The following is a 27,078-nucleotide window of genomic DNA, read 5'->3' on the forward strand; positions in this document are numbered from 1 at the left end:
AAGAAGAAGAAGAAGAAGAAGAAGAAGAAGAAGAAGAAGAAGAAGAAGAAGAAGGAGAAGAAGAAGAAGAAGAAGAAGATGATTTTGGGATATGAAGAAGAAGAGGAAGAAGAAGATTTTGTATTCTAGTGTGGTTGGAAGGAATGTTCTAGATATGTCTTTTAGATCTCTTTGGTCATAAAATATAGTTCAAATCCAAGTTTCCTTATGGCATGGGTGGTTCAGTGGTAGAATTCTTGCCTGCCAAGTTTTCTTATGGATTTTCTGCCTGGCAATCTATTTTTGAAAGAGGTGTATTGAAGTTCCCTACTATTACTGTATTATTGTCTGTTTTCCCTTCAGATCTATAATTGTTTAATATATTTAGATGCTCAATGTAGAGTGCATATATATTTAAGATTATCATACCTTCTTGATGAATTGACTTATCATTATATAATGACATTGCCTTTTATAGTTTTTGGTTTAAAATTTATTCTGTCTGATATAGGTATGGTTACCACTGCTCCCTGGACTTCTACTTGCATGCACTATCTTATTCCATTCCTTCACTTTAAGCTTATGCATCCTTAAGCTAAAGCAAGTGTTTTGTAGGCAGCATATAGTTGAGTTTTCTTCTACTTCTTCTTCTTCTCCTTCTCCTTCTCCTTCTCCTCCTCCTCCTTCTCCGCTTCCTCCTCCTCCTCCTCCTCCTCCTTCTTCTTCTATCTATCCAGCCACTCTATGACTTTCTTTTGGAGAATTCAATCCATTTATATTTAGAGTAGTTATTTATAGGTAGGGACATATTCATACCATCTTATTAATTTCTAGCCATTTTGTATTTCCTTCTTTCCTTTCTCTTGTTGCCTTCTGTGACCTGATGATTTTCTGTAGCAGTATGCTTTGATTTCCTTCTCTTTATTTTTTGTAATCAATTGTAAGTTTTTGCTTATGGTTATCATGAGGCTTATGTGAACTGTCTTATAGATATAACAGTCTATTTTATGCTGGTAACAACTTAAGCTGCATACAAAAATTCTGCCCTTTTATTCTCCTACCCTTCATGTTTTTTATATCATCATTACCTCTTTTATATTGGCATTCATTTAAAAATTATTATATCCATAGTTATTTTCAATATTCTTATCTTTTAACCTTTATGCTGTAGTTAAGTGGTTAACATATCTCCATATTATGGTACTAGGTATTCTGAATTTGCCATATATTTACCTCTACTAGTGTATTGTATATTTTCAGGTTAATTGGTGTCTTATTATTTCTGCTTGAAGAACTCATTTCAGTATTTCTTATAAGACAGTTCTATTGGAATGCTAAGTGAAATAAGTGTCAGAGAAAGGCAAATACCATATAATTTCACTCAATTATGTGGAATTTCAGAAACAAAACAAATGAGCAAAGGGGAAAACAGAAAAGCAAACCAAGAAATAGACTACTAACTGTAGGGAACAAACTGATAATTACAAGAGGGGAGTTTGATTGGGGGATGGGTAAAATAGGTGATGGGGATTAAGGAGTGCACTTGTTGTGATGAGCACTGAGTGTTATACACAAGTGTTGAATCACTATATTGTACACCTGAAACTAATATTACACTGTATGCTAACTAACTGCAATTTAAATAAAAACTTGAAAAAAAAACCTGTTCTACTGGTGATAAACTCCCTCAGCTTGTTTGTTTGGGAAAGTCCCATTTCTCCATTTCTGAAGGACAGCTTTGCAGTTAGAGTATTGTTAGTTGGCACTTCTTTTCTTTCAGCACTTTGAAAATATCACCTCTTTCTCCTGGCCTGCAAGATTTCTGCCAGATATATGTAAATAGCTTTATGGGAGGGGTCCCTTGTAAGTTATATACTTCTTTTCTTTTTGTGTTTTTAAGATTCTCTATTTGCCTTTTATCTTTGATGGTTTTATTTAATGTGCCTGGGAGACAATCTTTTTAAGCTGAGTTGGGTGATCTATGAACTTCATCAACTTGGATATCCAAATCACTCCCCAGATTTAGAAAACTCTCAGCAATTAATTCTTTAAGCTTTCTTCCCCCTCCCCTTCTCCTTTTGGAACTTCAATAATTTTCAAATTGTTTCTTAGTATGTAATTCTATAGATTATGTAGGTTTTCTCCATTCTTTTTTATTCTTCTCATTGTTGTTCTCTGACTAAATAACATCAAAGTTCCTGTCTTCTGATTCATAAGTTCTTTCTTCTGTTTGTTCCATCATGATGATGATGTTCTCTAAGGCATTTTGCACTTTGTTCTTTGAATTCTTCAGCTCCAGAATTTGTTTTATTCTTTTATGACTTGTATCTCTTTGTTAAGCTTCTGGGTCCCCCCCCCCCCCCATATATTGTTTCCCTGATTTTGTTGAATTATCTTCCTGTGCATGTATGCTTTGGTTTTGTTTTGGTTTTGGGGGTCTTTTTGTAGCTCATTCAGTTTCCTTAAAACAGCTCTTTTGAATTCTTTACCAGGTCCATTGCAGATCTCTGTTTTGGGCATTAGTTTCTGGAAGATTACTGTGATCCTTTGGTCTTGTCATTTTTCTTGCCTTTTTATGTTCCTCGAAGTTTTGCATTGTGGTCTTTACATCTGACAGAGCCACCTCCTTCAATCTTTACTAGCTGCCTTTAGTAGAGGAAAAACTTCCATCATCACTGCTAGGGATTCTGAGGCTTTCTCAGCTCCTTTGTACAGCTGTTCCGTGCTTCTTGCTCCCTCTTGTGGCAGAACTCCGTGTGTGTGTGTGTGTGTGTGTGTGTGTGTGTGTGTGTGTCAGAACTCTTAAGCTTAAATGCCTTCTCTTGATCCTTTAATGCGCTAGGTAGAATGCTGACAGCTTCCTTTTTGTTTTCCCAAAGGTGGCATTAAAGTTCAAATCTGTGGTCTCTTTCTGGCCTACAGATTCCAGCTGGCTCTCTGTGAATGTTCACTAGCCATATGTCAGAGATTGATTTCACTGCTGTCATCAGAAAATGCACAGAGCAAGTTGGATACAGGGTATGAATGTGTGTGTGTGTGTGTGTGTGTGTGTGTGTGTGTGTTGCATCGAGGACTGGGGGAGGCTATGGGCCAGGTGGGAAGATCTGTGGGTGAGGAGTCCCCTGCAGTTAGTACTCTGGTTTCCTGATGCAGTCCACAACAGAGTTAGTAAGATCCACATCTTTTTAATACCCTCTGAGAATCCTATCTGTGCTCTCTCAGCCTCTTCCCATTCTCCAGTCCTTATGTTTATGATTCAGTACTCTCTGGATAGCTGAGAGAAAAATGAGATCCTTTCACAGTTGTTCTACACTTTTTTCTCACTTTCCCTTGTTAACCGGAGAAATCATGGGCTCAGATTTCTCTTGGTCTTAACCTGTGCTCTCTTAGGGGAAAGGTGATGACTCTGTTCCTCTTCTTTTTCCAATGTGTCACAACTCCTTTTTTCTTTTTTCTTTTCTTTCCTCTTTTCTTTCCTTTCCTCTTTTCTTTTCTTTTATTAAATTTTTATTTTTTAAAATTATTTTTAAATTAAATAATAATGTATTATTAGCCCCAGGGGTACAGGTCTGTGAATTGCCAGATTTACACACTTCACAGCACTCACCATAGCACATACCCTCCCCAATGTCTATAACCCAACCACCCTCTCCCTACCCCTCTCCCCCTGGCAACCCTCAGTTTGTTTTGTGACATTAAGAGTCTCTTATGGTTTGTCTCCCTCTCCATCCCATCTTGTTTCATTTATTCTTTTCCTACCCTCCCAACCCCCCCCCCCATGTTGCTTCTTGACTTCCTCATATCAGGGAGATCATATGATAGTTGTCTTTCTCCAATTGACTTACTTCGCTAAGCATAATACCCTCTAGTTCCATCCACATCATTGCAAATGAAAAGATTTCATTTCTTTTGATGGCTGCAGAGTATTCATTCCATTGTTTATATACACCACCACATCTTCTTTATCCATTTAACTGTTTTCTCTTTTCTTTTTTCTTTTCTTTCTTTCTTTTTTTTCTTCAATATTGTCCTGGAAATTTTCTGGGAACCTGGACTTATACAATCCTCTTTTGGCCTTGATTTTCTAAGACAGTGTTTTGCAGGCACTCCTAGACTATGGTTGAGGGGGCTGGAGTGGCTCACAGGTCACTACAGTGTACATAGCTGAGACTGAGACCTGTAAGCCTATTATTACCCATTATACAAGTGGTGGAACTCCTCCCAGGTTCCTTGAAAAATAGTGCTAGATCCCACAGCTCCCACCTAGGCACTTTTGTTCATGGATGGATGTCAAATTATTGTTGGTGGGGAGGCACAGATGAGGGATGTCTTATTTAGCCATAATGCTGACATCACTCCACTCCCATTGTGTATCTTTATAATTACCCTTACCATGCTCTATTATCAGTATAATTAACCATGGGATCCTTAACTTGGGATCATTTTTTACTCCCTGGCACTTAGCACAGTGTCTGGCACCCAAGAACTCAAATATTTATTGAATAAGTAAATGAATTAGTCATCAGAAGATACTTGGAATTTTATTTTTATTATTTATTTATTTATTTGACAGAGAGAGATCACAAGTAGGCAGAGAGGCAAGCAGAGAGAGAGAGGGGGAAGCAGGCTCCCTGCTGAGCAGAGAGCCAGATGTGGGACTCCATCCCAGGACCCTGAGATCATGACCTGAGCTGAAGGCAGCGGCTTAACCCACTGAGCCACCCAGGCGCCCGATACTTGGAATTTTAAATGGCATGTTTAATTGGGGAAGGGATTAATTAAGATAAGTGAAACCCAACAAAGATAATAAATAGAAGTAAGTAGAAATAAGAAATAAATAACAGCATTGGTAGGTCTGTGTGCAGTTAATTAGAGAAAAGGTTACATGGAGAAGGCAGATTTGATAGCCTGTAAGAAGTCAGGATAAGTTTTTCACTGGCAAACTGATGTAATAAAAACATTTGTTTAGGAATATTTATTTAATGCAGAATAGAATTTGAATAGGAATAGTCTGTTATACTAGAATCCTCAAAGACATTCTTGGCTTCCATAGGCTAAACTGGTCAATGAAATCCTGCTGGTGGTACTGATAAATGTCTTTGGAATGTGAGCTGTAGCACTATGCTGCTAGTTTGATCACAGTCTCTTTCCTGGATTTTAGCAATAGCCTCTTCACTCATCTCCTTCCTTACAGTTTCCTCACTCCCATCACTTTCTATGCTCCTACCAAAGAGATTTTTCTAAAAACAAGTTTAACCTCCCTAAAGAATCATCCATCTTTTGCTAGCAAACTCTTTAGCATATTACACACAGCCCTTCACAACCTAATGCTGCCCAACATTTTTGGATTTGTGTCAAATCACTCATTCCATATACATATTTAAAATACACCATGTTCTCATGTTTATCTGTCACTTGCACATACTGTTTCCTTTTTCTGAAATGTACCTCCACCCTTCTCCACTTGAAAAAAACAGTTCAAATGTCACCTGCTTTATGAAGCCAACCCCTCCTCCCCCAGGCAGATTTAAACAGATGGATCATTCCTTAGTCATGTTTGTATTTTTAGAAGTTGTTGCAGCATCTAGCATAGTACTGGTTTCTACTAGAAACTAAATTAAAAAAATATATTATGAAAGATGAATATCACCATTATATCTTGGGAAAAATGTAAAAGAAACAGATTTTTTTTTAAAGATTTTATTTGTTTATTTGACAGAGAGAGACAGAGAGGTCACAAGTAGGCAGAGAGGCAGGCAGAGAGAGAGAGAGAGGGAGAAGCAGGCTCCCCGCCAAGGAGAGAGCCCGATGTGGGGCTCGATCCCAGGACCCTGGGATCATGACCTGGGCCGAAGGCAGAGGCTTAACCCACTGAGCCACCCAGGTGCCCCAAGAAACAAATTTTTACAAAGTAAAAAGTGAGTACCATATACACACTCCTGCAATACTCAGATATAATCCCCATTAAACCCAATTTTGTGTATATTATTTCACACACTTTTTATGCATTCACACATTGTATAAAACTACACATGTGTAGTTTTGAAAAATTCAAGCCTAATGTTTTTGAATGACTGAATGAGTGAATAAAAGAACCTAAGATGTTATTTTAACAATATTCATTAAAGAAGTTAAGAAAGAGTCTTTATAGTGATAGAAAAGGAACAATAGAATGTGAGTATTGAAAAAAAAAAAAAACAACACTGCAATTTCATGACTCATTTGCCTATGTTGTCCTTACATACAATCAAATATAATTTCAAAGCTGCAAACTGGATTCATAGGTGGGAATTTATAGCAAGATGAAACAATAAAGGTAATCCCTCCTATATATATCTCTCTGAATACCAGTTTTCATACCAGTACAAAACAAAGAATTCCACCTTGTAGGATTTTGAAACAATTAGAGATAATATATTAAAATGTTTGGCACATGTCAGAGGGGAGAGGGGTAGGGCATGGGCTAAATAAGTGATGGGGATTAAGGAGTGCCCTTGTGATGAGAAATGGGTGTTGTATGGAAGTGTTGGATCACTATATTGTACTCCTAAAACTAATATAACACTATATATTAACTAACTGGAATTAAAATAAATATTAAAAAATATGTAAATAGCCACGAAATTAAATGTTTGGCACATAATTGAGCAATAAATTATAATTTTAATTGATCAGTTATTTTACAGTAATGCAAGGGCAAATACTATAAAGTTATCCTGTTTATTAACATTATTCTAACAATTTAACCATTCTGGATTTCTTCGACCCTTAAGTCAGCTTTCAGGAATATCCAGCAGTATGAATTTGAGTTTTATAATTTGCATAAAATTACAGCTATCCTTTTGCTTGTCCTACCTCCTGCTGACTCATAGAATTAACTTTAAAATAGAAAGGTTATATTTATATTGCATAATGTTGCTACAGCAATAGCTAAAAATAACTTTGGTGTGCTCTTAATAATTAAGGTTGCATCTTGACTTTGTTCCAATTGGGAAATAATTCATAAACCAATTTGGATAACTTGGAATTGTTAGCATGCAATAGATCTTACTTTCTATTTTTTTTCTCCCTTCCATTCTTCTGTATAGTATGTTAAGGCAAACTCAAGTGTATTCATAATAGAACCTTAGTAAATGAAAATGTTTTGGAGGAAAAAATTACATACATAGTTTTCTATGTGTATAATTTATTGAAATATCGATTTATAGGAAAGATACACTAGGAGAAATTCAGACAATAATTCCCTCCTCCCCTTGCTGCAATAAATTGTTATACTTTTGTAATTTTCATGTGTTGTTACTTTGTTTTCCTAATCAGAGTGTAACCTATTTGGGACAGAAACAATGTCTCAATTCTTTTTGTGCTACTTAATACCTATTAGAGTGCTTTTTAGTTTTTAATGAGTAAATTGTCTTTAAATGTGGTGTTGAAATATCTTATTTCTAGAAATACATTTTACTTATGAGTTTAGAATGCATCTATTCCTCATGCTAAACCTATTAGGTGATTGCTCTTATTTTAGTGAATTATTTGTCCATTATAATTACAAAAGCAAGACTACTTTCTTGAATATTTTTTCTTTGGGTGATATCAATGTATGTAACTCTGTTATTTAGTAGTGAATTATCTTGGTCTCTGGCTGCTGCTACTACTTATTGGTGCTATTCAATTTTACCAGTGTGCACGTATCAATAAACCATTATCATTATTTTCATATGTGTTTCCCAAAATTTTACATAGTCCCCATCTCCACATATTAACTTTTTATTGGTGAATAATACTTCTAACAGGTGTCACTATTTTCTATGGGGCCAAATTTGTATGTAAATGATTTGTGCAGATGCGAACCTTTTCACATTTTCTGTGTCTCTCTTCCTCCCTCCCTCTACCTATCTGTCATACTGAATATAGTATGTTAGGTACTAAAGGGGATAGAAAGAAGCTGAAGACTTGGTCCTGTCTTCAAGAGCTTGCCATCTATTGAGGAAAAAAAAATATATGTGCACATAACAAAAGATTAAACACCAGAGCAGTCTATGATATGTCACAAGTAAATAATAAAAGCTCACACACTAAAGAAAAATTCAAGAATATATTTTGGGCTGGAATGATACGGTGTGCTGAATGAGTCTGATGGATAGTCTGATATAATGGAGAAAGCATTACATTTAATTGGAAGACCAGGTTTTCACCTCCACAACCTACTAATTAGTGTAACCTTTTGTGTCCTGTGCTTTCTGAACTTAATTTTTCTCATCTATAAATAATGATACCATCTCTGCCTATTTTAATTTCTGAATAACATAATCAAAGTTATATAAAAATGTTCTAAAATATTAAAGTATGACTCCAATCTAAAGGGGTGTTATTTTTTCATCACCTACCATAGTTTTATGCTCAAACATCACTAATTTAAGAAATGCTAAAAGTTCAATAGGAATAGAAGAGTAATGCTGATATATAACATATGTGTATGCATGTATTGATGTGGGAAACAAAAGCAGTAGAAAAATTACTTTTTTAAAGATTCATTTTATTTATTTATTTGACAGATAGAGATCACAGGTTGACGAGAGGCAGGCAGAAAGAGAGGAGGAAGCAGGCTTCTCGCAGAGCAGAGCGCCCGATGCGGGGCTCAATGTGGGGATCGATGCGGGGCTCGATCCCAGGACCCTGGGACCATGACCTGAGCCGAAGGCAGTGGCTCAATCCACTGAGCCACCCAGGCGCCCCAGTAGAAAAATTATTAAATTTCCTTACCACCTACAGCCCACTGACAAGTCCTTGAAACAGGCAGAGTGACATTCCTCTAGGGACTCAACTGCCTTGATTACTTTTGCTAAGGGCAAAAGGCAATCCTAGCCTGACCCACCACCTCCAGGACCCTGTAAATCTACTTTAACATATAAAAATTCCTTTGGAAACGTCATCTCTAAACTCCCAAGATACTTGTTGGTAATCATCCCCCAGGCCTATGGCCCACCAATATACATCTGTAGGGTCTCATGACTAAGCTTTCATTAGATGTTAATAAATGACCTTATCCCAACAATAGCTAGCCCCCTCAAGGTCTGAAAATCTTGCTTCCAAAATTCTTTAGAGACTTATGTTATCCCTAACTACTCCCAACTTGTATATAATGGGCCACTCCTCCTGACCCATTGCAGCTCTTTCTAACCACAGGTCCTGTCCCTGTACTTAAATAAAATCACCTTTTTGCACCAAAGATGTCTCAAGAATTATTTCTTGACTGTCAGCTTTGAACCCCAACATCTTCCCTACATTATGGGTGTAATTTAAAAGGGGCAGGAAATGACAGAGTAATGGCAGGTCTGTGATGCAAATCTCACGTTGGGGAAAATTCATATTACACCTGTAATTATTTAGAAGCTAATAATAATTGTTACAAATAATATAAAGATAATTATAGCCATTATCTGTTGAATCTTTATGATGTGACAGGGACTCTGTTAGGAACTTCTTGTATATTTCCTAATTTAATCCTCACAACAATCTTAAGAATCAGCCATTATTGTTCCCATTTTCACAGAAGGGAAAACTCTGGGTCAGAGAAATTATCATTTGGCAGGGTCACACAGCTAGTAAGTAACAAGAACAGGATTCAAATCCAGATGTGTCTAACTTATGAGTCTATATTCTTATCCGGTAATTTCCATAACTTCGGTGTGTCATGCAAAATGCAACCCAGAGCCAAGTGAAGTGGTTTGATGTTTTTATTAAACCAGAAAAAGAACCAGGTATTTAAATAATAAATTATTTTTAAGCAAAGGTGAAGTGAGAAACTATAGGGGAATCAGAAAAGCCAGTTCGTGGAGGATTTCTATGCCATGTATGAGAATTTAAACTTGATTCTGTAGGTAATCAGGAACCACTGAAGGTTTCAAATATAGATATGTGAAAATCGCCTACCTGGCATTGTTGCAGGATTTCTTTTCCTTTATTGCCCGTGGTTCTTGGTCACACTGCTTTGAAGAATGAAGAGGTAGACCAGAGGAAGAGTGTTAGGCAGCAAAGCAAAGTTTATTGAGTGATAGCAAAGCAGTTTATTAAACAATAGTACAAAGCTCCCAAAGGAGGGAGCCCGATAGGGCTGCTACCATGAGTTTCTAAGACTAGAGGTTTTGGGGGGCTTGATGGCAGCTGTTTAATCTGATTAACCCTCAATGTGCCCAACACCCAATCAAGTTTTTGTCATCTACCTATCACAGGGGAAAGGGCAGAGGGCTTCTTCCAGGGTGGTGTAAAATCCTTTTAAGGGTTGAGTCTTCTTAGGGTAGGTTAGGAGTGGGGGGAGGGGGTCATCCCTGTCTGCCTTTCTTCAACTATCCTTCATTAGCATAGAGTCTGTCTCAATAAGCAGGTGAAGGGATGGAGATTTATCTTTTAGAAAGAAGGAGTTGGTGACTGGGCACAATATGGTTAGGAGGGAAATAAGATGAAAGTAGGAAAACTCCTGTAAGAGTTTGGGAAAAGATGTCAGAGCCGGAACCAGTGACATACAGGAGCGAGCTGGTATTGGTCTGGAGAGCCAGTTGTGTGTGTGTGTGTGTGTGTGTGTTTATATATATCCAAGTGGATATATATAGCTCTTCCCAACTCTAGGTGTGGTGACATCACAGTAGTTGGAAATGAGCCGCTGTAGGAGAATTTATACCACAGATCTCAGCAAACACTACAAACTAGGGCTTTCTCTTTGGAGAGCTGATTTGCCAACATATTACTAGCCAAACAAAAGCAACAGCAATTTGGAGAAAGAATACTTACCAGAGAGGTTAATGAGGTAAAATCAGCAATACTTACCATTAGCTGATTGATGGGGGAGAAGTATTGTTACCAGCTAGACCCCAAGACCCGACCTTTACTGCTTGCCTGCCTGTACCTAGAAGCCTTTTCCCACCTTTTTTCCTTTCAGCTTATCCCATAACTCAGGCAAAAGACCCTAGGGGCATAGCATCCTCAGAAGGATAATAAAACAACCCCTTAAGCGATAACATCTGCCTGGGTAGCGATCCACTGGTCCAGACTACCCAGACCAATCTGAGATTAACCCCAACTCACACCTACAGAGATGGACCATGGAGTGACCTGTGGAATGACTGACCTCATTATAATAGTAAAATCTCCACCCAAGGAGGAACACAAGCCTCATTTGAGCCTCATTTATATTACAATGTTAAGGCATGTTTTATTAAGCTGCATGTGTGACCTTATGCCCAGTCCTACCTAAAATGACAAGGCTTCCCTATCTAAATATTCATCCTAACGCAAATAAAAGGAACCCATTCAGCCTTGCTCAGAGAGTCAGGTCTTTGAAGTTTATTCCCCATGATGTCTTTATTTGCTGCGAATAAAGTTTACTTTGTGTGACAACTCCACCTGTATAGTAGTCTCTGTGACTTACCAAAAAGCAAACTCGCAGTAGCTCAATTACAGTGTCAGTGGGAAAGATTATAAAATGATTTATCAAATTATTAGTTTGGATAATTCAAATGGGATACTGGTGCCTCTTATCAGGACAAGGAGTTCAAAATGGAAAAAATAGTGAATTCTCTTCAGGGAAAATTGAAGTATCTGTGAGACATGATGGTAAAGATGTCTACAAGACAGTGGTTATATAGATTTGGAACTAAAATGAGGTCTGTATTCAAAATAAAATATTGGAATCATGAGGATATAACTGATAGTTGAAGTCAGTAGATAAACAGTAGATAAAACATTTAAAACATTTAAAACAAAACAAAGTAACAGAGCCCTGGGAAAGGCTGTGGCAAGACTTCACATTTCATAAAGTAAATATAAATGAAATCATATGTCTTTTTGTTAAAAGCAATTTCAGTAAGTAAGTAGGATTATTTTTATAAATGCTGCATTCAGAATAAAATTACACTGCATGCAAATGAATGTAAAGGAATATTGGTATCTGATGAAAACAAATATAGATCAGATTTGTAAGAACTGTATAGGAAGATTTATCAAAATGACACTTTAATATTTAAGATTTTATTTATTCATTTTAGAGAGAGACAGCATGAGTGGGAGAGGCAGAGAGAGAGAGAGACAGGATCTCAAGCAGACTCTATGCTAAGCATGGAGCCTGTTATGCAACTCAATAGATACCTGGAATCTGAGAACATGACCGGAGCTGAAAACAAGAGTCGGAGGCTTAATCACCCAGGAACCCCTCAAATGACACGTTAAAACAAAAAGATTTTTTAAATATCCAAAAGAAGTTTAACTTTTATCAAACATCTGAAAGAACAAAAACATTCTAGAAAGTACAGAGAAAAATTGAGAATTCAGCTAAAATGTAATTATAAGGAAATGTGTGCTATACTTTATCTTGGCAATGTATTTTAATTGTTTATTTCTTTGCTTCTCTCATTAGACTTTACTGAGAGTGAAGGAATGTCGTGTCTTTTACCCACATTTGGGGCCTTGTACATAGTTATATAATCAGAAAAAAACTCGTTTCTTTCATGACAAGATGGACGTTTGAACAGATGACCTGGGAAGGTCTTTTCAACCCTGACAGTCTATGAATAGATGATAGAAATAGATAGATATATAAAAAAATATAGATAGAAAAAGTAATAGTTGCTTACTTACCACTTAAAAGAAGTGGGCTTAGTCCTTTGTAATACTAAAGGGCCAATGTTTCAAAGCTACAGAAAGGCAGTTGACTCTCAGCTTAATTACAGTGGTATGAATTTTTCAATTATTCAATTAAGAATTAACAATTATAGCTACCCAACAGAGGTTTCAAGATGTGGCTATCTTGGAAATAATTAGAAATGTAAAAGCTGATCCTTAGATACTTTCAGTTTAGGTCTTCCCAATCTTTTTCATGCCATTGTCTGCACAGAAAATGGTTGTACAGCATATCAACCAATAGCTCAAAGAATATTTGCCATATGCTCTCAGGACTTGGGGAAAACTAATCTAGTCCAACATCCTCATCTGCAGTGGGGGAAACTGAATCTTAGGGGATGCAACATTTCCGGATCAAGACTTTAACATGAACGCTGGGACTAGGTAGTGCCTCTGCACAACTAATTAGACAAAGTCCCCTTCCTAGAAATTAAGCAGGATTGGATGTCAGGCTCGAAGACCAGGTCTGGGATAGCTGCAGTGGAGGGGAGGACCGTCTAGATCAGTACTGCTTTAAATGTGGTCCCATGATCACTGGCATCAGAACTTTTTAAACCGTGAGGAACTTGTTGAAAACAGAGATTCACCGGCCTCACACAGACATACTTAATTAGGCAATGCGGCAAGGCCAGGACATCTGCATTTTTAGGTTTGAAAACACTCCCTACCTTCCACTCCCCCACCCCCGCCCCCGCAGTATTTTGGGGCTCTAGAGCTCCAGCTCCGGCTAGAACTGAGCGGCTCCGCTCCTCGCCAGGCACCCGCCAGCTTCACCTCGGAGCAGCGGGTGCCGCACAGTTATCCCGCGTCCTCGTAGTAAACTTGTTTGTTACGTACTAGCCCTTCCGGTCGTCACAGCCAGACGCCAGCCAGCACTGCCCAAGCCAGCTGAGACCACCGCAGTGCCTCCACCAGCCTCCTGGCCCCGCGGAGTAAAAGACTGCGGAGGGGGGCGGGGGCCGGGGGCAGAGGTGGCTCAGCTGCGCCCCCTTAAGGCCAGGACCCTCCGCAGGCAAGCCGGGCTGCGGTTTCCTTTCTCCGCCCCCGAGCTCCTCCTACTTTGCGGCCCCGCCCACCGGGAAGCCACTACAGCGCCTGCGTCAATTCTGCCTTGCCCCACCCCCTACTACCAACCGGATGCTAGAGGATTTCCCATGGTGCCTCGCGAGTGGCGGGCATGAGAGTAAACTGCGGAAGGTCGCCAGCGGGTTCTAGTCATTGTTGGAGTTGTTCTCTTGTGCCGCAGGGCTTCGCCGAGATTGGCGCCCAGTCGCTTACTTGGCGGGTGCAATGGCGCTTTCCGATGCGTGTGGAGCGTGCTGAGTGCCCTGGGAAAGTCCGGATCGGACCTCTGCGCGGGCTGTGGAAGTCGACTGCGCTCTCCTTTCAGTTTTGCGTATGTACCGAGATGTTTTTCATCCACCGCGAATAGTTACCCAAAGAAGCCTCTGACTTCATATGTTCGGTTTTCTAAAGAACAGCTACCCATATTTAAAGCTCAGAACCCAGCTGCAAAAAATTCAGAACTAATTAGAAAAATCGCCCAACTATGGAGGGAACTTCCTGATTCAGAGAAAAAAATATATGAAGATGCTTACAGGGCAGACTGGCAGGCATACAAAGAAGAGATAAACAGAATTCAAGAACAGTTAACTCCAAGTCAGATTGTATCTTTGGAAAAAGAAATCCAGCAAAAACGTTTAAAAAAGAAAGCATTAATAAAAAAAAGAGAGTTAACAATGCTTGGAAAACCGAAAAGACCTCGCTCAGCTTATAACATTTTTATAGCTGAAAGGTTCCAGGAAGCTAAGGATGGTACATCACAGGTAAAGCTGAAGACTATAAATGAAAACTGGAAAAATCTGTCTAGTTCTCAAAAGCAAGTATATATTCAGCTTGCTAATGATGATAAAATTCGTTATTATAATGAAATGAAATCTTGGGAAGAACAGATGATGGAAGTTGGACGAAAAGATCTTCTACGTCGCACAGTAAAGCACCAACGAAAAGTCGACCCTGAGGAGTATTGAAATAGAAGATTGAGTTATGTTCATAATGGATAGACACAAGAAACCAATTAGGTCTCAATACCTGAAGCTATTGAAAATTAGAAAGGATAAAGTTGGTGAACATTTTATATTTAATTCCTTTTTTCTTTAGCCCATGGACTTTTCTGCCAGTTCAATACATTTTGTATTAGTATCTTGCTTTGGAAAACCCAAAGAGATAAAAAGTTCATGCGAAATTTATTTTGTGTTAAGGAACTACTGAGGATCCAAATAATCCATGAAATGCAGCAGTGAATCATTTTACCTTTGATAAAGGTAAATCAGACTGTGAAGTTTTTTTATACTTGATGACTGGAAGGAGTATTTTTGTTTCCTTATATATATATGGAGTCAGGAGTTTCATATTCAAAAGTGTCCCAAATTGTAGAAGTCATAGTGTCCTCTGATATAATTGTACATTTTAGAAAAGCGCCCATAATTCATCTAAGTAAATTCCACTTCCTAGGTGTAATTCACATATTCAGAGTTGATGGTTGTACATACAAGGAATTGCTGATTTTAATTGCAGTTTTTTATAAAAAGGATGGAGAGATTTATAAACCTTTTCCTCATTGCCTTTTTCCCAGAGTAAAAACAAAGAAATTATGTACCAAATCTATGCATATTGTTTTATACTGCATAGAATAAAGATTTTAAATGTTTCCTAATTATATGTTTTAAGGTGAAACATTCATTTTGCAGATTTTGTTTTCTTTTTTAAGTAGAGGTATGTATTCTGAATTATTTTCTTTTTCTCATGTGAGTATATTTATCCATAAAGTAGATAACCTGTATGGTATAAGTTTTAAAATGAGTGATCTAAAAAACAAGTCTCCAAACTCTTTAGGCTTGGGATTTAAAAGTTTTGCACAGCATATATAAACCCATATATAAGACACAGGCAGCTCTGGCCTGTAAGCCAAATCCAGCCTAGTGGCTGCTTTTCATAGTCTGTGGGACTAAGAATTGTGTTTACAATTTTAATTCATTAAGAAGGAAGTTTCAAGACACAGGAAAATTAATATGAGATTCTGTGTCCATAAAGTTTTATTGGAACACAGTTATACTTTTACTCTTATACTCTTGTATAAGTTATACTTACACTCTTTTACTCATGGTTTATGGTTGCTTTTGGGTAACAGTGACAGTTGAGTAAATGTTTCAGAGACTAAAGCCTAAAGTCTAAAATATTTACTATCAAACCCCTTACAAAGAAAGTTTGTCAGCCTATAGAGTGGTATGACTGGTGTTCCAATGTATAAATGTGTTGGGATAGTTCTTTAAAACTCTTTCAAAGGTTTTTGTTTTAGAATCTTTGTCACCATTTACTTTAAGAGAAAAGAAGTCAGGGGCGCCTGGGTGGCTCAGTGGGTTAAAGCCTCTGCTTTCGGCTCAGGTCATGATCCCAGGGTCCTGGGATCGAGCCCCGCATTGGGCTCCTCTGTGGAGCAGGGAGCCCAATTTCCTTCCTCTCTCTCTGCCTGCCTCTCTGCCTACTTGTGATCTTTGTCTGTCAATAAATTAAAAAAAAATTTAAAAAAAAAAAAGAGAGAGAAAAGAAGTCAGACCACTGAAAAAGCTAAGCAAACTTACTCTGCAGTGTTAGCCAGGAAAATTATCTTTAGTTTCACATTATGTTGCAGTATAATAAAAAAGGTCCACATAGTGTGGAATGAGATTCTTTTGAAGTATTTGCTATGGGTTAGTAAAATGAACTTCAGGAACTTTCCAGTTAGCACATTACCACAAAATCTTTATCAGCTTTTAGCATTTGTTTATCCTTTAAGAGAGTTAAGCAAAGGTTTTCAAATCCATACCACATTTTTGATCAAAATAATTCATCTGTCATCATCAGTTCACAGGAACAGGATAACTCAAAATTTATATGTGCTTTATATTATGCTAGCTGTTGAGAAATGGCAGTTTCTAAATTTCTAGAAAACTTAGAAGATTTTTGTTGTTTCTGGATAGAAAAATCAGTAAAAAGTCACAAAAAGATGACTTAGGTACACCGAGCTTGACAAAGTTAGGGACTGAAGACAAAAAAATACAGCTTAAGAGGAAGAATAAGATTTAAATGTATAAAGGTGGGTGTTTTCAAACAACTTTGTGCTGTGGTTAGGAATACGGGACAGTCTGCCATTAGTTAGATACACCATGAAAAAAAATAGATACACCATGGTTCTGAGGCTAGAGTATTTTGGGGAAGAAGGGAACTGCACTGTTACCAGTCTATTTGGGTTTCCAGGAGAATTAAGTGCTCATTCCCTGTGGTATCTAGAATGTTACTCCTTATGTACCTTCTTCAGGAGAATGGCGAAAGTCATCAGTCAATAATTTTTTGTGTCCTGTGCTTCAGATGAGCCCAGGGAGCGTATAGGTGTCAGTGCTGGTAGTAAATATTGTAGAATGGGTGAGATGGAGAAATGAGTTTTGTAAATACCTGACAAAAGTACAAAACACGTCTTTGCAGTTACCTTCTGAGCTCTTAGCATTTTACCTATGGATGCTATTTTACACTGAGCACATTCAAATCAAATCTTCCCAAATATATTGGGAGGTTCGGTATACACTAGGTTCTCAAGTATTTACACTCTCATACAGGAAAAGGAAGTATAAAACAGTGGAAGGAGCTAGAGCAGAACTAAATTATGATAATACCAAATTGTATTGGATTGGCTTTGTTTCTAAAACAATGTTATTGTTAATACTTTAAATATTAGAATAATCTGATTCGACACCTTTCTTAAACTTCAATACATGCTGAAGACTGGCATGCCATATGTCAAATGTCATCTAGATTATACACAAAGTTTCTATTATAAAGAATAAGAATTTAACATCAGTAACCAGTGGCCACTCCTATAGAGCCTTGGTTTTTAGATGTTTAAGTTGTTTCAACAGAGTAAGTGCTGTAGGAAGTACAGAAGAATGCTAGAGAGAAAGATGCTCAAGAAATGAAATAGGGTTTATGCTGTTCGTCATAAGCGATTTGTCATAAAGAGATTTTTGTACTATTGTTTAGAGGAGTACCAATATTAGGTTTTTGAAGTACTTTGATGACAGAATAGAGGTCTGTGTGATTATTTTACTTTCTGATGTTTACTTAAAGAATATTGTGTGCCCATTCAGCCTTTTATGATCATGTAATTTTGCTGTTGTTTTTGGCTAATCCTTTTTTGGAAATACCACTTTAAAAATAAGGCGTATGTTTTTATAGTTGCTCTGAATGTGTGTATTTAAATTTGTGAATTAAAAGGGTAGTACTATAAGTGGATTTAAAGTAACTAGAAAGTTTTATTGATTTTTCTGACATTTGCTGTACCTAAAACAATCACCACCAGGTTGTGCCGAAACAGTAGGAAGTTTTTATACAGTTAACTGAGGATATCCATTATTTCTCTTAATTTTATCTACATTCACTTTAAGAATATTCTCTTCCTTTCTTTACTGTCCCCAGCTACTTTCCCTTCTTTTCTTCATAGCACCAACCTCTTACAGACAATTTTGAAAATGCTATTAAGCACAGACTGTGTTTTAAAATTTTAAAGCAGTAAAGAATATTTTTAAAATTGAGTCTTTGGAAAGAATAAGAAAATGAACATATTTATTACTTTGAATTTATAAAACAGCATAATAATACAAAGCTGCTTTCATCAGTCTCACATTGTTCACAAAGTACTTTTGGTAATTGATTAAATCACTGATAATATTTAATAGCAAATACATAAAATAGAAAACCATTTTCTAATACACTTTAAAATATTTTTTTAAAAATTTACTGACTAAAGAACTAAATATTTAAAATTGACCCTAAACAAGAATTTTAAATAAGCTAAACATTTTTTTCACTTTAACATCATTTGAAACACCCTTATATAAAATGGTTTCTGATTAACTTAGGTGATGTGCAACAAAATATTGGAATTTATTCTTTTTTGCTTGTATTAACTGAATTTAGAATTTATCCAGTTTCATTTCTCTTTCCCCACAAATCCTGTTTAAAATATGGGAAAAAAGCATCTGATCCGAGTACTAACCTGGCCCAACCCAGCTTAGCTTCCAATATCAGGTGATATCGGGCGTGTTCAGGGTGGTATGGCCATAGACCCCTTGCTCAGCCGGGAACCTGCTTCTCACTGTCCCACTCCCCCTGCTTGTGTTTCCTCTCACTGTACCTCTATCTGTCAAATAGATAAAATCTTTTAAAAAAATAAAATATGGGAAGAAAGAAAGGAGTGTATAGTTTTGATGTCACTAGTTTTGACACACTGACCTTTTATTATATAGGCTGCCAACCAGCAGCCTTAACATTAAAGAACTTGATTTGGTTATAGCCATCTCTAAGGTTCTGTTTATTTACTTATTTATTTAACACAGATCAGAACATTTCTCTTCAGTTTAAAGTTGTAAAAAAAAAAAAAAAAAGTAGCCCTTTGTTCTCATATTTATGTTATCACTTGATTTCTAAGGATTCCAAACCAATTAAGCTCTAACTTTAAAAAGCATTAAAGACCCCTACTGGGGCGCCTGGGTGGCTCAGTGGGTTAAGCCGCTGCCTTCAGCTCAGGTCATGATCTCAGAGTCTTGGGATCGAGTCCCGCATCGGGCTCTCTGCTCAGCGGGGAGCCTGCTTCCTCCTCTCTCTCTCTGCCTGCCTCTCTGCCTACTTGTGATCTCTCTGTCAAATAAATAAATAAAATCTTTAAAAAAAAAAAAAAAAAAAAGACCCCTACTGTAGCAAACTCTGTTCTATAGTTCATCAATCTTGCTTTCAAATTAAGATGAAAACAGTAGCAGGCTCCATAATCTTAAAATCTAGGTGAAACAACTTGTAAAATGTAACCAGGTCACTAGACCAACACACTAGTGTTCAACTTTAATAATTTCTAGCAGTAAAACACCTGGAATAGCCATTAACAAATGTATTCATTGGATTGTAGATTAATTTTTTTGAAAGAATTTTTAAAAAGTATAGTTCAGTTGCAGGCAAACATGAAAGATATCAAAGATCTTGTTTATCTCCCCCTTTCCCAGTGGGATCAGGTGCAACTGGAACCTTATTAGTTTCAACAAAAACAGATTCAAAGGCAGATTCCAGTTCATCCAAAGAATTAGCAGCTGTGGCTACTTTAATTAGTGTTGCATTGGTAAGATTGTTGCTGCTTGGAAATTTTGCTGGATTCCACTGCTTCTGTACTTCTTACCAAGACTTTTGACATAATTACAAGGTGTAAGTCTTGTTTGACCATCAAGACTAGCCAGAAGCGAGCCATGCACTTTGGGTTGCTTTCTTTGAGAGGTTAAGTTTAGCATATTGCCAGCATGGAAAGAAATTTCTTCAGATACAGCAGCAAAATCATATTCTCTAGCAAGTATGTGGTCATCCTCACCACTTGCCCAGTTCATATTGTTACTTCATCATTATGGGTAGACAGCATTTTCCAGATGAGGTAAGGACTACTAAGAATAATCGCAAAGAATAAGAACATTGGCCGAGATTTTGCTGAGTTAGCAGCTCTGCCCTCATCATCAAGGCAAGCCACAGTTCCTTCACTTTCTGCCCAAAGGTCCTCATTCAGAGCCTCTTAAATCATCCACTGCAACTGTTTGTAAAGATACCTTATAGTCCTAACTAAAGCAAAAGCTGAAAAACCCTTTGTGAAATGTATTTTTAATTGGGAAAAATGATTTGCTACATCCAGTACAGCTCCGAAACATACAGACAGCTGAAAAGGTAGCATCCATCATCATACTCAAAGAGGCAAATACATGCACAATACTTCAGTGGACTGAAAAGCACCTCTGCTGCTTTCTTCAGCTTGCTGAATAAATCTAGGTGGCAGATCATCACACAGAGGCGGTTATAGCCAAGCCCATTATCTCCATAACTATAAGGTTTATAGCTTCCATAAAATGCATTTCCACAGGCACCATATCTTGAAGAAAATGAACTGTAAGCAGGTCTGAAAGCATTCACATTGCTGCTTCCTGTCTGCTGTGATGGCCTTGGAAGAATAGGTGGGGCATTCTGGTAAGTGTTGGTTATCCAGGTCTTGTCAGTAAAGTAGGACCCAAATCAGCAGATTGGAAATGGGGGCAGGTCTTCATCCTGGCCAAGCTCCAGGAATTCTGGCCAAGCTCCCTGGGTTTGGGGGTCAGGGGAGGAGTCTGGGAAGCCATCTCCTCCTCCTCCACTCAGCTCCCAGTCTGTGCTGGGAGGTTCTTTTAAATTAACTTGTTTATATTGGAGTTTTGTGCATTGAATTTGGTGGGATTAAGTGATGAGGGGTCCAAATTTATTAATCCTTCAGAAATTGTGAAACATTATGAGCATTTGATACCAATTTCGGATTTCTTTTCCCCCAGTCACCAGTCAGAACAGTTTCTCAGCAGTTGTGTAACTAAGGTGAGCAAGAATTTTACTAGTGGCAGATACTTAGTTTTACTGGTGGTAGAGACCAGTAGTTTTTATGACTTCGGAATTTATACCCTGACCACAAAGGTACTTACATGAGGTTAGTGGAGATTAGTTAAAAACATCATTTTTTGTTAATTTTGATATTAACATCTGATTATGCATAAACTTAGTATCAGATATAAGTTAGACCTAAACAACTCAGGATTTATCCAAAGCTATCTCCTCACCTTCAGTTTTTACTTTTGCAAAGCTCCTACTTGTCCTCTATAAGAGCCTGAATGACAATTTGGATATGAGATAGACATGTCACAACTTTTAACCAATACTATTATTGACAGTGTTATCTTGGATTCAGAAGGAATGTGTCCCCTTTTTTTTTAATGGAAAATGGGAATTGATTGTTGATGAAGTTTGTTGCTGAGTATTAAGAACAAAAAAGTCTACTTGAGGAAAATAATTAGAACTAGACATTGCTCCCTATAAAAATCAAATGATGAAAAAAAAGTTTTGAAAATGGTGAGATGAAGACTTCTTTCCTTTTCGTTTTCCAAAATCTATTAAAGTGGCTAAAGAAATGCTAAACAGGTAGACAAAAATAGCAATATTAGAAAACAAGAAACAGTACCATCAATAGAGTAGCAATTTCTAGTATTTTTGGAAGATAGGAGATGAGTAGTGACCAATAGGTGTTTGTTGGTGCCAACATAAACCAACCACATAAAGATTAGTGAGATAAATGGAGGTCTCACCAGTTCTGAGTATGGGGGCTAGTAACAAAGGTTATCTCTTAAGGTTTGGAGAGAAATTGGGGTTGGGTTGGAGCAGGAGAGGAATAAAATGGACAGACTAGAGTTTGTTTCTCCTTATTTTGCTTAAGGAAAGTAGAATGATAAGATACTGCATGGTTGGCTCTATCCAAACTAGGTGATATGATTCTTAACCCTTACTCAAAAGAATCAACCCTAGAGCTTTTAAACATGCAGATTCCTAGAGTCAAAATCTGGAAGGTAGAACTGAGTGCTGGCTTTTTGTAAGTTGTCTGGGTAAAATAATGTGCAGTTGGGGTTGAGAACCGTTTGGTGGGAGTAGTGCTGTATTTTGGCTTCCCAACCTGGTGGTAGTGGCTGGTATTACCTCGATAGGTTATAGGTAGAGTAAATATAGTCCATTATCCCAGCTGGAAGGTTTTCGAAAAAGCAAGAATTAGTAGTCATACCTGGACAACAAGCAGCCTGGAGCATATGGTCACTCTAGATATGAGTGTGCTTAGGTATTCTTTTCACCTCTGTGTAGTTATGCTGTTGGTTTGAAGAGCCAGGTTGTACAAGGAGCTGCTTCCGTTTACTCCAGTATGCCTTGTAAATAAAACCATTTTTTGGCATGCCATGACATGAAAGAGGCTGATAAACACTGTTTCTAACTAACCACAGGTTACTTTTAACACATGTAGTAAGAAGTGAATTCCCTGTGAAAGAGAGAGCTCCTCTGCTGGTGTTGAACCCCCAAATCAAACCCTGGCCAGTAGGTTTCATGCTGTTTAAATCACAGAATCAAGCTGAGGAATTTTTCCTTTATCCATGTAGAGTCAGACATACTTGCTTCCTGTTTAAGGGCATATGGAGCATTCTTCTGGTTAGGCAATATGTTAGGTCATACGACAAACCTCATTAAAAATTTAAAAAGATTTTAAAAATCATGCAAAATAATCACAATGAAAAATAAGGTAATTTGGGAAATATATAAATATGTGGAATTTAAACATCCATTCCTAAATAACCAATGTGTCCAAATAAATCACAAGAGAAATAGAAAATACATTGGAATGAATGAAAATGAAGACAATCTACCATGATGGGCTATAGCTAAAGCAATGCTTCAGAGGGATAATATGTTTACCTTCTATTGGCTACAGTATAGGAGATCACAAATCAACAACATAACCTTTCAGCTTAAGACTAGAAGCCCAAAGGAAGTGGATGGAATGAAATGAGATTTAGAGCAGAAATTAAAAGAGATAATAGAAAATAGAGAAAAATCAATGAATCCCAAGGGTTGTTATTTGAACTGATCAACAAAATTGACAAACTTGGCTGGATCAACCTATGAAAAAAGATTGAATGACTAGAATCTGAAATGAAAGAGGGAACTTTACTAATGACTATACAGAAATAAAAAGGATTATAAATATTATGAACACTTTTATGCCAACAATAAAATGGATCAATTTTTAGAAAGAAAACTTTTTAAGTAATAGAATAACTGGTAATTCAGGAGAAAGTGAAGGTATTTTCTAAAATTGGTTGAGAAAAATATTTTTAAGTATCTTTTAATGTTATTCAGCAGTAGAAGAACTAAAATTACAAAATTGGAGGAAAGGAGTAGTGTTACTATAAATGATTAAAATTTTCATCTTTTACTTACATGTAAATAAAAGTACAATTGTTATTCAGAGCTATAATCAAAACTGAAACCTGAAAAGTGGAATAGATAGCCTAAGGGATGGAAATAGGTTGGGAGACTTCTCCTATTCTTCTGATGTTTTAATTTCTATATATTACCTAAATAATTTTTAAAAAGATTTTACTTATTTGAGAGTGTGTGAACAACCACAAGCAGGGGGTGCGAAGGCGCAAAGGGAAAGGGTAGAAACAGACTCCCTGCTAAGCAGGCTCCATCCCAGGACCCTGAAATCAGGACCTGAGCCAAAGGCAGACACTTAACCAACTGAGTCATCCAGGCTCCCCTTAAATAATTCTTAAGTGCAGAACTGAAATATGCACAGATATTTTAAGGAAAGGGAAAAAAAAACTATGAAAAAGATTTCATATCCCTTGAGCTCTCAAGAAATTGGGCAAGATTCAAACATTATTTGATCTTTTTTTTTTCAAGCACAAATAGAACATTTATTAAAAAGATGTTCTGAAAACTCTCTTCACACTAGACAATATAATTAATATAATTTATCTAATTTACATGCAATTGGTTTCATATAAGCCACATTTCTGACCAAAATGCAATTATGTGGGGGTGCCTGGGTGGCTCAGTGGGTTAAAGCCTCTGCCTTCGGCTCAGGTCATGATCCCAGTGTCCTGGGATGGAGCCCCACATTGGGCTCTCTGCTCAGCAGGGAGCCTGCTTCCCTTCCTCTCCCTCTGCCTTGTGATCTCTGCCTGTCCAAAAAAAAAAAAAAAGAGAGAGAGAGAGAGAGAGAGAGAAAAGAAAAGAAAAGGAAAGAAAAACTCTTAAAAAAAAAAACCAAAAACAAACAAACAAAAAACCCAAAATGCAATTACGTTAGAAATCAATAGCAACATCAACAACAAAAGGTAGAAAACTCCCATGTGATTGGGAATTAGAAAAAAGATGTCTAAAATCACTGGGCAAAGAAGTAATTATCACAAAAAGTATAAAATTTTAACTATTCTAGTGAAAATATTACATGAAAAAACAAATATGGTACCACTGGAATAAAAAGTACAGAAACTCAAATTTAGTATTAGAAAGGCAAAAGAATGAGGATTATTATTAAACCACACTATGATCTGTTTTTTTCTTTGTTTTGGTATATTTGACACACAATATTACATTAATTTTAATTATAAAACGTGTTCTAATTTCGTTCCTCATTTTAAAAAAAGATTCACAACTGAGCTTTACTTTTTTTAAAAAATTTTTCAGTGTTCCAACATTCATTGTTTATGCACCACACCCACCCAGCGCTCTATGCAATATGTTCCCTCCTCAATATCCACCACTAGGCTCACCCAATCCTACCCCTTCTCCTCCAAAACCCTCAGTTTGTTTTTCAGAGTCCACTGTCTCTCAAGGTTTGTCTCCCCTTCCGATTTCCCTCAACTCACTTCTTTCCATCTCCTTCCATCTCCCAATGTCCTTGATGTTATTCTTTAAGCTCCACAAGTAAGTGAAACCATATGATACTTGACTCTCTCTGCTTGACTTATTTCACTCAGCATAAACTCCTCCAGTCCTGTCCATGTTGATATAAAAGTTGGGTATTCATTCTTTCTGATGGAGGCATAATACTCCATTGTATATATGTACCATATCTTCTTTATCCATTCATCTGTTGAAGGGCATTTTGGTTCTTTACACAGTTTGGCGACTGTGGCCATTGCTGCTATGAGCATTGGGGTACAGATGGCCCTTCTTTTCACTACATCAGAATCTTTGGGGTAAATACCCAATAGTGCAATTGCAGGGTCATAGGGAAACTCCATTTTTAATTTATTAAGGAATCTTCACACTGTTTTCCAAAGTGGCTGCACCAACTTGCATTCCCAACAACAGTATAAGAGGGTTTCCCTTTCTCCTCATCTTCTCCACCAGAAAAGAGAGAGATGACCACCAAGTGGCAGAGCCACAATCTGAATCTAAATATATAGATACTGGGACTCCAGAGCCCTCATTCCTAGTTATCTTATCAACTGACCCATTTAGACTTATGAATAACATTTGGGGGTTATTATGAGTAACACATGACAGACATTTGTGTATAAATTGTGTAGATGTTTGTTTTTCTTGAGTATATACCTAGAAAATACTATTTACAACTATTTTTAACCCTGTGACAAACTCTAGACTGTTATCCAAAGTGGTTGTGCCACTTTACATTTTCACCAGCAATATATGAGAGTTCTAATTTTTCCACATCCTTGTTAACACTTCTTTTAAAAAGTTGTGACATAATTGACATAATATTACATTTTTTCAGATGTACAAGATAATGATTTGTTGTGTGTGTACATTGCAAAATGATTACAATAAGTCTAGTTAACATCCGTTATCACACAGTTATAATTTTTCTTGTGATATGAAGATCTATCTGTTCTCAGTGACTTTCAGATATGCAATACACTATTATTAACTATAGTCATCATGCTGCACATTACATCTCTAGGGCTTATTTATTTTATAACTAGAAGTTTTTACCTTTTACCCACTTAAGCTACCCCCAACCCCTACCTCTGGAAACGACCAATCTATTCTCTATATAACACTTATTTTTTTTTTAACCTTTACAGAAACAGGATAAATGTTATTTATTTATTAAGCTTAGGTATATCTTTACACCCACTTTTCTTTTCTTTTTTTTTTTTTAAATTTTTTATTTTTTATAAACATATATTTTTATCCCCAGGGGTAAAGGTCTGTGAATCACCAGGTTTACACACTTATATATAACACTTATTTTTATGTCTTTTATTCTACAGCCATCCTTGTGATGTTAACTTGGTTTGCATAATGACTAATGATTGAGCATTTTTTGCATGTGTTTACTAGTGATTTGTGTATTTTCTTTAGAGAAATGTCTATTCAGATCTTTTGCCCTATTTAAAATTGTGTTATCTTTTTATTATAAAGAGTATATAGTCTAGATATAGGTCCCTTATAAGATACATGAATTGCAAATATTATCTTCCATTCTGGGAGTTGTCTTTTTACTTCATTGATGACGTCATTTTGCAGCACAAGTTTTAATTTTGATGATGCCCAGCTTATTTTTTCTTTTGTTTCTTATACTTTTGGTGTCATAAGTAAGAAACAATTGCCAAATCCAAGTTTGTCAAGATTTACTCCCTCTATTTTCTTCTAAGTGTTTTATAGTTTGGTTCTTACATTTAGATTATATATTAGTTTTAATTTTTATGTTAGGGTTACACAGGGAGTTAATTTTTGTGTATGGTGCAAGGTGGCAATCTGCTTCGTTCTTTTGCATGTGGATATCTATTTGTTGAAAAAACTATTTTAGCCCCATCGAGTTGTCTTGATATCTTTTGAAAAATCAATTGAATATAGACACATATATTTGTTTTTTTAAGTCTCAATTCTATTAGATTCATCTGTATGTCTGTCTTTATGGCAGTACCATATTGTCTTTTTTTTTTTTAATTTTTTATTTTTTATAAACATATATTTTTATCCCCAGGGGTACAGGTCTGT

The 27,078-nt window shown here is 36.7% G+C and overlaps 1 protein-coding gene and 1 pseudogene across 1 annotated transcript; one reads left to right on the top strand and one right to left on the bottom strand.

Moving 5' to 3' along the window:
* Nucleotides 1-13,835: 13,835 nt before the first annotated feature.
* TFAM (transcription factor A, mitochondrial) lies at nucleotides 13,836-15,364 on the top strand (the record flags this gene model as incomplete). The annotated part of the gene is made up of 1 exon (XM_059397662.1): nucleotides 13,836-15,364. A coding segment is annotated over one exon (843 nt), but the record flags the coding sequence as incomplete, so codon positions are not given.
* A 4,337-nt stretch (nucleotides 15,365-19,701) lies between these two features.
* Nucleotides 19,702-20,879, bottom strand: LOC132015195 (peroxisomal membrane protein PEX13-like; annotated as a pseudogene).
* Between the last annotated feature and the right edge of the window lie 6,199 nt (nucleotides 20,880-27,078).

This window comes from Mustela nigripes, chromosome 4 (genome assembly GCF_022355385.1).
Source record: "Mustela nigripes isolate SB6536 chromosome 4, MUSNIG.SB6536, whole genome shotgun sequence".
Lineage (NCBI taxonomy): Eukaryota > Metazoa > Chordata > Mammalia > Carnivora > Mustelidae > Mustela > Mustela nigripes.